Genomic DNA, 12,166 nt, shown 5'->3' on the forward strand with positions numbered 1-12,166 from the left:
TAAAGATAATAACTAGTTATTGACGTAGGATATCGGCTTTATTCTCTTCAGGCCGAATGAGAAATTTCCCATTTTTACTTTCAAAAAAGTAAAGTTTGTTTTATTTAACGACGCTACTAGAGCACATTGATTTTTTATCTTATCATCGGCTATTGGACGTCAAACATATGGTCATTCTGATAACAGGTAGCAAGGGATCTTTTATTTGCGCTTCCCACAGGCAGGACAGCACAAACCATAGCCTTTGTTGAACCAGTTATGGATCACTGGTCGGTGCAAGTGGTTTACACCTACCCATTGAGCCTTGCGGAGCACTCACTCAGGGTTTGGAGTCGGTATCTGGATTAAAAATCCCATGCCTCGACTGGGATCTGAACCCAGTACCCACCAGCCTGTAGACCGATGGCCTGACCACGACGCCACAGAGGCCGGTCTTACTTTGAAAATCTACCTATTTTGTTATGATTTATTATGAACTTGGTCGTTTCCCTCAACTGATTATAAGGAATTTTAGTATTATTAAATATTGGGTGTCGTTATTAAAAACCGATAATTGTATATAATACTCCAAGCTTGTTACAAGGAACTTATTGATCTACTACGGAGTAAACCCAATTGTAAAATGAACTGGTTGTACCATATGAACAAATTATTATGCGAGAAAACAAATTCTTATGTATCGGAAGCTCAGTATGTCACAAATGAAAATGCCTTCCTATATCAATTTAAACAACGTCTTCAAGACAACTTTATACAAAACACTGCTGTTGTACTTAATAACTCATCAAAATGTATACTATACAAACATATCACAGATATCTTTCAGCTTCAGCCATATTTACAGAAACCTATTTTAGCCAAATATAGATGTATTCTAACCAAATATCGAACACACTCTCACTCTTAATGTTGAAACCGGAAGATATTCTGGCCAGAAGTGATCGCATATGTTCATTATGTAATATAAGAAGGCTAGAGGATGAATTCCACTTCATACTCGTTTGTCCATTGTGTATGGAATTGCGTGTGAAATACATTAAGAAATATTATTACATTAACCCTTCAAACTTATCCAATTATTACACAACCCTAGCGTCAAAGTTATTAACAATATCTGTAAATTCCTTTATGCTGTTACAGCTAAGGTAGAACTTTACTTTAACTATACTTTACTGTGTCCCTCACTAGAATCAATCGTCCTATACATGTATGTACAAAATGTATTTACTATTATGTTTTATAACTATAGTACTGTATTGTAGTTACCGTCATTGTTATATTTACCATCTTGCCAACATCTTGTTTCTGTTTCTGATTTAAATGTGTATCATTTTGTTCTTATATGTCGTATGGCATAAGGAAAATAAATTAATTGAATGCCTTGACAGGATAAAGACAATACCCTACGTCATTAACTAGAATGGGAATTATTAGAATGCTTGATTTTTTTCTCTTCAAATAATGAAGAATACAATGCAATAAAGTCGATAATTAAAATCAATTTTAATACAGTTACAAATATATTACATGGGAAAAGTGTGAACGGATATACACTTTTCCCTTGGAATGTAGGTTTTGTCGGTTTGGTACAGAGTCATACGATTTCAGTATCCTTTTGAAAATGCTTTCTATCTGCCTTTAGATCACACATGTATTTCAATGAGATCATTAATTTTGCTTGTCATTGGTAATAGTAATATCACATAATATATTTTTGGACTTGTGGCTGTCAACGTTTCTAGGCCAGATGGATTCCCCAACTCATCCTGCACCCACCGCTGCGTCTGTCGGTGCCGTCCCTGTAGTAGCGTGTCCACGTGTTGGCCGTGACGCAAAGCTCTCTGCTGATGCTGCCGCCATCGGCACACTGTCCGCCATCACCGTCCGGATACCAGTAGAAACACAGCTTGGCGTTCTTCAACCACTGTGGAACAGTGGCGGGGATCTTGAGTCGCCATGACATTTGACATCCACCGGCACGTTGATCGGTGTTGTCGCGGTAGTACGGCGTGTAGCTGCCGACACCTGCACACATTTCTCGTGCTGCACCACCCCCGCACTGTCCGCCAAAAAGGTCATGTTGCCAACGATAACACAGCTGTACGGCGTTGAACCAAGATGGCCGACTGTTTGTGAGGGGAATGATTCCCCAGCTCATCCAGCAGCCTCCGCTTCTCTGGTCTGTGTCGTCCCTGTAATACTGAGTCATCTCCCCTGGCTTGGCGCACAGGTTCCTGCCAACCCCTCCACCACATTGCCCGCCATCGTCATCCGGGTACCATCTGTAGCACAGCTGCGTCTGCGTCGTGAACCAATCGGGCACAATGAAATCCTCCTCCACTTCCTGACCAAGAGCATCGACGACGCTTTGTTGAGGAATCACTTGAGCCAGTGCTGCCCTCACTCGTCCCAGTAACTCAGTGATGTCTGCACCCCCGTGATTGTACCGCTGTCCCGCACTCAATAAAATTCTCACCAGCTCGCGCAGATACGCCTTGTTCACGTGGGCAGCCACTGCCCGTTCCATTGATGCTCGTTTCGCGTCATCCTGGATGAATTCGCTGATGGGAATTAGCTCCCCTGAGAAGAGCCACGGATTTGCTGAAACTGTCGGCTGCCATGTTGGAATTCCATTGCCGGCTAATAGGTTTGTGTCTCCCCCATAATATCTGTTTTGAAAAAAAGAAAAATCAATATTAAAAAGTAATATTAATTTATTCACTCATACTTCGTTTAACAAATTGACCCTTTCAATCATGTAGATCAGATACCCACAATTTAAGAAATAGTATAATGAAGAAGAACATAGTGATTAAAACGTTGATAAATTAGCAACTTCCGAATTAGCAAAACCATTGTTAACGTTCACATATTCGCATGTCACCACATTTGGCTCTCTTTGACTGAATTGGTTGTCATTAGGTGGCGATATGGGTGGTTTTTAAGGAATTGTTTTAGGGGTAGTAATCTTGTAATATTATTTTAAATAAGACGTGTTCAGTTCTCGATGATATGTTTATACTGTAGGTTTTGTTTAATATGAGTCCACGACAGTTTTTATTAGTTATTAGCTGTCATTTAATTTCAAACACCGCACTATCTCTGAATTTTGATATGATCAAAAACCAAATGTTGAGACTACAAAACAATTGTGTCTGTTTAAATGGCCCCTGCGCATGCTGTAACCTCACCGTGGTGAAGGGGTGTAACATTCTCTTTGAGAATGGCCAATACAGTACAAATCCCCTTGTTTTTCTTAGGGATACAATTAAAATTTTGAATAAAAGTCAGTATCTATCTGTGATATTTGTATTTTTTCACAGTTCTTTACACTGTGTTTTTATTTAAATCTTGAATTTTTATATTGATGTTGATCATCACTTTATTTGTTTGCATTACCATAGTTTGACACCCAATAGCCGATGTATTTTTCGTGCTGGGGTGTCGTTAAACATTCATTGCTTCATTCATTCTGTTTAAATAGTTAAACAGACGTTGGTTATTAGGGTTTACAAAACAAAATCCTCACAAAACCCAAACAAAAAGAATAAACAAAAACAAAAACAAAACAGTCGGGGGAGAGGTATTGATATTTAGATCATATTTTAATCATGGGCTAAAGACCAGGATGACCACAAACGCGTTGGACTTGCCAAAACTTATAATTTAAACAAAACGTTCGAAGTAATGTGTAAGTTAACTGTCCAGCAAGCTGTAAAACATTACTACCTAATCACTAGCGGCGTTATTTGTGATATTGAGACCGTGGCATTTGGTCTATAGAACGAGAGTAAACTTCTCTGGAATAAAAAGGAGTCTTTTATATGCAATTCCATCACGAGAGAAGTCGTGGCACAGTCGTGGCACAGTCGTAGCTTCATAAAGTTCTAAAGTTATATCATTAAATACCAATGTAATTACGTTATTTGTAAAACCAGTGGATTTTAATCAATCATATTTTAAAAGGTATTTATTAGGCAAACTATTCTTAGCTATTATGTCTTTTTCACTTTTAAATTACACATTCAAGCTCTAACCTTAATATTTGTTTAGTGGTAGCCTGCCAGGGCTACAAGTTTATGAAGTCTGGTAGCCCTCAGAAAAAAATCGGTAGCCCTAAAATTTTATTAAAAATGTCATTACTGGTTATAACTTCTTATTTAAATTCCCGATTTTATCAAATGCAATGTCTTTGTGGTCATTCTGCTGTTTGAAATATATCTCCAAATGCATTATATCGCAACAAAAAAGGCGCGTGCCTTGCAAAAAAAGGTGGGCGACTTTAATGGATTTTTTAATCATACATACCTTATAGTTTCTGTAGTTTTTGTGAAGACCGACCCGAACAGCCGAACTGTAGGACGAGACCTCCTCTATGTACTTGGAGGAATGTGTAATGGTGTGCTGAGACCGCGAGTACGATCGGCTAGCCGAGAAGGCTCCTTTAAATATGTTGAGTCCCAAGCCAGCACTCGATGACATTGTACGCTTTACTTCGTGATAGTTCTTGAATATTTGGGTATTGGCGTTCAACCATCCGCCGGGTATTCTGGATATATCCCAAACCTGGTCAGGCATGTCAAACACTTGCTGCAAATAAAATATATTTGAAAATATAAAAAGATATTTTATTTAACTTTGCGAAGAGGTCTAATTGTTTAATAAAATAAATGTACCGGCAATCTTATTAAAATCAGCTCCACTGGCTGTACTATGGAAATTAAAGATCCAGTGAAGCTGATTTTTAATCAGATTGAATGTACCGAGTTACATAAATTTTAAAAAGTGAAATATTTTCCTTTATTTTTTAGTAATTTATAGCTCTTAGATAAAACATTTCCGTTTCATAAATATTTGGAGCATAATAATGCAATTTATTTAATGTATTAATTTATGTAATTTAGTTATTTAACAAATCTCTGCTTATCATTCTCGTACCAATATTATGTCTGAGAAACGAAATCTGTATCAATTTTATGTTTGAAATAAACTTTGTAGATGGTTGTTATAGAAACATCTAAACAAAATATCATATTCTAAGGGCGGTAATTGTTTTCAGGTTTGGGCGATGCCTCCCCATCCCCACCCCACCCCTCCTGCCTGGCTACGGGCCAGGATGATGGGTATCCACTGGGTGTTGCCCCTCTAAAGATTGATATCTGAAATCGCTATTTAAAGTATATTATGTTAGCTATATATATATATTTAAAATAATGGTAGGCCTATTTAGCAACATTTGCCATGAATAATTTTACTTGTAGAAAACAAGTAGAAAATGCATTTTTATACAAAGTATGATATAGTAATTCGATTGTTTGTTGTTAATATTCATGATATTTTCGATTGTAGGCTAATTGTAACGAATTATTTGATTGGATCGTACAGTTGTTCACTGTAAGTAATTATTTCATTAGATACAACAGTTTGTTACAGGACTGGTCTTTGTATATTCAGCGTAAACACTTGAATACAAAATTTATATATATCGTGAAAAATGCTAATTTAAAGAGTGTTGCATTTATCAGAATTTGCAATTATGAATTTTACTTGCAGAATGCAGGAAAATGCATTTCAGAACATCAAGTTTTAAACGTTTCCCGGGGCATCGTGCTTCCAACCTCTCCTAATAATACGGGCAATTCGCACCATTGATCTCAATCAGTCAGCCGCCTCAATACAACCCCAACTCCACCCCACCCAACAAAAAATTCACTTTCGCCGTGCCTGAATATACTGGATCATACCTAAAGTTTATGTGATCTAACATGTCGTGCTCCCCTCTGGAAAAATTCCTGCGGACAATCTGGATTGTTTTGTTGTTGTTGTTTCTTTCTGTCAATGTTTGAATAATATTATATTTCCTAACATATGTCTAAGACATTTTTTAAAGGAAACGTTCTAAGCTAAACAATTTAAAACATAATAATTTTTTTTTTATCAAATGTTCGTTTCGTAATTTTAAAATAATATTTTAACTTACTTGATTCTGATTTGTCCATGTTTTCCCTTCATTACACGTGTAGTCTATTACTGGTCTCAAAACCCGTCAGCGGTGGTGAAATCCAGGGGCAGAAGATCAAGTTTTGTGATGTCAACCCCCTTTCTCTGTTTGTTTCACGCCTGGTGTTGGATTGGCGCAGTCCTGGGCGCTGCTAGCTGTTGTCGCCACCAAACAGACCACTACGACAATGTGATACATCATGGAATTCTCAGTGTCTGCTGATAAAGCAGGCAGCAGGTTCTTAAATACGCGAAAAAAAACCGGATATTCGGCTGCCAGTCGTCTGCTTCTTACGATCCCGCTGTTGACGTGTTTTATGAGTAGGTCTCTACTCCTAAACAATAATAAAAACGAGACCCAATTCTGAAGTGTTTGGCATACGAAGTTTCGAAATATATATTTTGTGAAGCAAAAAAAATATATATATTAAAAAAAAAAGAAGAGTACATACGTATTACCTTTTACGGATTACGGATATCCTATATCATTATTCAAAACAATAGAAGGTTAACGGAAGGGCTTTTTCTTAATTAGTTTTTGACGTAAAATGTAAGTCTAAACATGAACCTGTATTTAACATTTCACAATTTATGACTTGTGCTAGTACAGAAAAACACAAACACGTCTCATATATTTTACATGTTATAATTATTAATGCATTTTTAAATATCGAAAACATATTACTGTAAGAAATAAAATGTGCAATAAATATTGTTATAGATCTGTGTGGTCCTTAACCATATGTCTGACGTCATATAACCGTAAATAAAATGTGTTGAGTGCGTCGTTAAATAAAACAGTTCCTTCACCAACAGGGGCGTATGCTGGGGGGGGGGGGGGGGGGGGTCGGACGACCCCCGCTGAAGCAAATGGTCCGCTTTCAGAACTAAAACATACTGGTTTATACTTATGGAGTTTCTTGTGGTGCAAAACAAAATAGAAAAAGGGTCCACTTGGTTCATATTCTACCACCCCCCCCCCCCCCCCCCCACACACACACACGTACGCACCCCGATCCAGATCACGCTACGCCCCTGACCAAGCCGTGTCGGAATAGCAATATATACTAAATAGCGTTATTTTAAAATCTGGCTGTCAGTCATATATATGGTCAAACATTCTATAGATGTACACGTATATCAGTCGACTTTAAAAAAAAAAGGACATGTATTTCACCTGTATATAAAGGCCACCTGGTCATAAGAATCACATACGACTTTAGCTCAGTCGGCAGAATAGTCGCATGAGTTGGATTTTTCCCTCGTCCCAACTACTTCCCCACGACTGGTATATCAAAGGCCGTCGTATGTGCTGTCCTGTCTGCAGAAAAAATGCATATAAAAAGATCCCTTACTGCTAATGGAAAAACGTAGCTGGTTTTCTCAAAGACTATATATGTCAGAATTATCAAGTTTGATATCCAACAGAAGATAATTTATAAACCCATGTGCTCTATAAATAAAAACTAACTGCTGAGACCGCGAGTACGATCGGCTAGCCGAGAAGGCTCCTTTAAATATGTTGAGTCCCAAGCCAGCACTCGATGACATTGTACGCTTTACTTCGTGATAGTTCTTGAATATTTGGGTATTGGCGTTCAACCATCCGCCGGGTATTCTGGATATATCCCAAACCTGGTCAGGCATGTCAAACACTTGCTGCAAATAAAATATATTTGAAAATATAAAAAGATATTTTATTTAACTTTGCGAAGAGGTCTAATTGTTTAATAAAATAAATGTACCGGCAATCTTATTAAAATCAGCTCCACTGGCTGTACTATGGAAATTAAAGATCCAGTGAAGCTGATTTTTAATCAGATTGAATGTACCGAGTTACATAAATTTTAAAAAGTGAAATATTTTCCTTTATTTTTTAGTAATTTATAGCTCTTAGATAAAACATTTCCGTTTCATAAATATTTGGAGCATAATAATGCAATTTATATTAATGTATTAATTTATGTAATTTAGTTAATTAACAAATCTCTGCTTATCATTCTCGTACCAATATTATGTCTGAGAAACGAAATCTGTATCAATTTTATGTTTGAAATAAACTTGTAGATGGTTGTTATAGAAACATCTAAACAAAATATCATATTCTAAGGGCGGTAATTGTTTTCAGGTTTGGGCGATGCCTCCCCATCCCCACCCCACCCCTCCTGCCTGGCTACGGGCCAGGATGATGGGTATCCACTGGGTGTTGCCCCTCTAAAGATTGATATCTGAAATCGCTATTTAAAGTATATTATGTTAGCTATATATATATATTTAAAATAATGGTAGGCCTATTTAGCAACATTTGCCATGAATAATTTTACTTGTAGAAAACAAGTAGAAAATGCATTTTTATACAAAGTATGATATAGTAATTCGATTGTTTGTTGTTAATATTCATGATATTTTCGATTGTAGGCTAATTGTAACGAATTATTTGATTGGATCGTACAGTTGTTCACTGTAAGTAATTATTTCATTAGATACAACAGTTTTTGTTACAGGACTGGTCTTTGTATATTCAGCGTAAACACTTGAATACAAAATTTATATATATCGTGAAAAATGCTAATTTAAAGAGTGTTGCATTTATCAGAATTTGCAATTATGAATTTTACTTGCAGAATGCAGGAAAATGCATTTCAGAACATCAAGTTTTAAACGTTTCCCGGGGCATCGTGCTTCCAACCTCTCCTAATAATACGGGCAATTCGCACCATTGATCTCAATCAGTCAGCCGCCTCAATACAACCCCAACTCCACCCCACCCAACAAAAAATTCACTTTCGCCGTGCCTGAATATACTGGATCATACCTAAAGTTTATGTGATCTAACATGTCGTGCTCCCCTCTGGAAAAATTCCTGCGGACAATCTGGATTGTTTTGTTGTTGTTGTTTCTTTCTGTCAATGTTTGAATAATATTATATTTCCTAACATATGTCTAAGACATTTTTTAAAGGAAACGTTCTAAGCTAAACAATTTAAAACATAATAATTTTTTTTTTATCAAATGTTCGTTTCGTAATTTTAAAATAATATTTTAACTTACTTGATTCTGATTTGTCCATGTTTTCCCTTCATTACACGTGTAGTCTATTACTGGTCTCAAAAACCCGTCAGCGGTGGTGAAATCCAGGGGCAGAAGATCAAGTTTTGTGATGTCAACCCCCTTTCTCTGTTTGTTCACGCCTGGTGTTGGATTGGCGCAGTCCTGGGCGCTGCTAGCTGTTGTCGCCACCAAACAGACCACTACGACAATGTGATACATCATGGAATTCTCAGTGTCTGCTGATAAAGCAGGCAGCAGGTTCTTAAATACGCGAAAAAACCGGATATTCGGCTGCCAGTCGTCTGCTTCTTACGATCCCGCTGTTGACGTGTTTTATGAGTAGGTCTCTACTCCTAAACAATAATAAAACGAGACCCAATTCTGAAGTGTTTGGCATACGAAGTTTCGAAATATATATTTTGTGAAGCAAAAAAATATATATATTAAAAAAAAAAGAAGAGTACATACGTATTACCTTTTACGGATTACGGATATCCTATATCATTATTCAAAACAATAGAAGGTTAACGGAAGGGCTTTTTCTTAATTAGTTTTTGACGTAAAATGTAAGTCTAAACATGAACCTGTATTTAACATTTCACAATTTATGACTTGTGCTAGTACAGAAAAACACAAACACGTCTCATATATTTTACATGTTATAATTATTAATGCATTTTAAATATCGAAAACATATTACTGTAAGAAATAAAATGTGCAATAAATATTGTTATAGATCTGTGTGGTCCTTAACCATATGTCTGACGTCATATAACCGTAAATAAAATGTGTTGAGTGCGTCGTTAAATAAAACAGTTCCTTCACCAACAGGGGCGTATGCTGGGGGGGGGGGGGGGGTCGGACGACCCCCGCTGAAGCAAATGGTCCGCTTTCAGAACTAAAACATACTGGTTTATACTTATGGAGTTTCTTGTGGTGCAAAACAAAATAGAAAAAGGGTCCACTTGGTTCATATTCTACCACCCCCTCCCCCCCCCCCCCACACACACACGTACGCACCCCGATCCAGATCACGCTACGCCCCTGACCAAGCCGTGTCGGAATAGCAATATATACTAAATAGCGTTATTTTAAAATCTGGCTGTCAGTCATATATATGGTCAAACATTCTATAGATGTACACGTATATCAGTCGACTTTAAAAAAAAGGACATGTATTTCACCTGTATATAAAGGCCACCTGGTCATAAGAATCACATACGACTTTAGCTCAGTCGGCAGAATAGTCGCATGAGTTGGATTTTTCCCTCGTCCCAACTACTTCCCCACGACTGGTATATCAAAGGCCGTCGTATGTGCTGTCCTGTCTGCAGAAAAATGCATATAAAAGATCCCTTACTGCTAATGGAAAAACGTAGCTGGTTTTCTCAAAGACTATATATGTCAGAATTATCAAAGTTTGATATCCAACAGAAGATAATTTATAAACCCATGTGCTCTATAAATAAACTAACTTTATCTGTGGATAGGTTTAAAATGTGTTCAGACCTGCGCCCCACTCACCTCATCACAAAAATGTACACTTTGGTGTGGGGTTTTAAAAAAAAAAAAAATTGGGGGGGGGGGGGATACTTTGGGGGTTGTGGATGTTTGTATTAAAATAAAGATTATTTAAAATCTGGTTTGTGCCCCACCATTAGAGACCGTGTGCGCCCCCCCCCCCCCCCCCCCCCCCCCCCCCCCCCCCCCCCCCCCCCCCCCCCCCCCCCCCCCCCCCCCCCCCCCCCCTCCCCACCCACACCCCCCCCCCCCCCCCCCCCCCCCCCCCCCCCCCCCCCCCCCCCCCCCCCCCCCCCCCCCCCCCCCCCCCCCCGAGAGTGTGCCCTTCCTTTCCAGATATGGTTACTGCAGGCCTGGTGTCTTTGTGAGCGTCGCAATATGTGTGAACGACTTATGGGTTACGTAACTCAATAGTATGTCGTTCATTTGGAATAACACGCACCGCGACGTTCAAAACAACGTAAGAATATCGGTCACAACAGCCAAATTCCCAAATTAAAAAAAAAAGCCCGGATCTAGATAACAATATTATTCACTGCTGCCAAAGGGCTATTTGAGGTTGTAAACAAATCATTATGCATTTTTACATGGATTACAACAATATTGAGGGTTAAATGATGAAAATGAATTATGAAAAGGTTTGAAGCCAGCTCATTTTGCTATAATATCGCTATCGTTTCCCCCGAATTTGTACGTGCATGTATGTTTGTGCTTGTGTGCGCATTGTGTGTGTGTGTGTGTGGAACTGCACTAAGACGCCAGGAACGCACTGAGTTTGCTGAAAAATAATTATTTATAGACAAGAAGTTTCGAGTCATGTGTACAAAAGCCGAAAATATTTTACACTAATAATTAGGGATTGTGTGTGTGCGTGCGTGCGTGCGTGTGTGTGTATGTGTGTGTGTGTGTGTGTGTGTGTGTGTGTGTGTGTTTGTGTGTGTGTGTGTGTGGAACTGCACTAAGACGCCAGGAACGCACTGAGTTTGCTGAAAAATAATTATTTATAGACAAGAAGTTTCGAGTCATGTGTACAAAAGCCGAAAATAGTTTACACTAATAATTAGGATTTGTGCCTTTAACGCAGTTAAGCTGGTGTCTCTGTCACCATAGTATATAATGTTTAACGGGCGTACATTTCAAAATACATTGTATAATCTTTAAATTTCGAAAAAACAATAAAAAATTTTTTAAATAAACAAATCGTTGTAAAATCGCCATCATGCATTATTGATAGATAGAGAATACTACATGAGCGGCCGTTAGATACCGTATATCTTACGAGTTGTTTAAAAACGTATCCAACGAGCAAAAACGAGTTGCATACGTTGTTAAAGTTACAGTCTCTGGTTACCATAGTATAACATCATGTCCAAATATGAAATACAAGCTCAAATGCACTTTTAAAAAACTCGTGTGTGTTCGCTATGAACGGAGATCGTCAAAAATATACGCTCGATTCATCGCCTGTGCCGCCATTGCTAGGCGACAGCCTGTTGTCAGTTTCAGTTAACACGTGCGTTTGCGGATTTCAAATTGTAAGGGTCATGTCAAAAAATGAAATGAGAAATCTTACGCTGTATGAAGAACGTTCGGT

The 12,166-nt window shown here is 38.1% G+C and overlaps 1 protein-coding gene across 1 annotated transcript; it reads right to left on the bottom strand.

Annotated features, from left to right (window-relative positions):
* Window positions 1-1,498: 1,498 nt before the first annotated feature.
* LOC121379805 (perivitellin-2 67 kDa subunit-like) lies at window positions 1,499-9,271 on the bottom strand. The gene is made up of 6 exons (XM_041508456.1): window positions 9,052-9,271; window positions 7,472-7,659; window positions 5,981-6,035; window positions 4,309-4,590; window positions 3,730-3,800; window positions 1,499-2,669 (listed from the first exon to the last, which is right to left on the bottom strand). Exons 1-6 carry the CDS (start codon window positions 9,268-9,270, stop codon window positions 1,739-1,741), a joined length of 1,746 nt encoding a protein of 581 aa, XP_041364390.1. The 5' UTR covers window position 9,271; the 3' UTR covers window positions 1,499-1,738.
* Between the last annotated feature and the right edge of the window lie 2,895 nt (window positions 9,272-12,166).

This window comes from Gigantopelta aegis, chromosome 8, assembly GCF_016097555.1.
Source record: "Gigantopelta aegis isolate Gae_Host chromosome 8, Gae_host_genome, whole genome shotgun sequence".
Classification (NCBI taxonomy): domain Eukaryota; kingdom Metazoa; phylum Mollusca; class Gastropoda; order Neomphalida; family Peltospiridae; genus Gigantopelta; species Gigantopelta aegis.

Coding starts and splice junctions, on each gene's coding strand:
- LOC121379805 (XM_041508456.1), bottom strand. CDS start 9,270: ATGTATCACATTGTCGTAGTGGTCTGTTTGGTGGCGACAACAGCTAGC. Junction 7,660..9,051: donor CATGGACAAATCAGAATCAA/GTAAGTTAAAAT, acceptor TTTTATTTGCAG/CAAGTGTTTGACATGCCTGA. Junction 6,036..7,471: donor TCGTACTCGCGGTCTCAGCA/GTTAGTTTTTAT, acceptor ACGGGTTTTGAG/ACCAGTAATAGACTACACGT.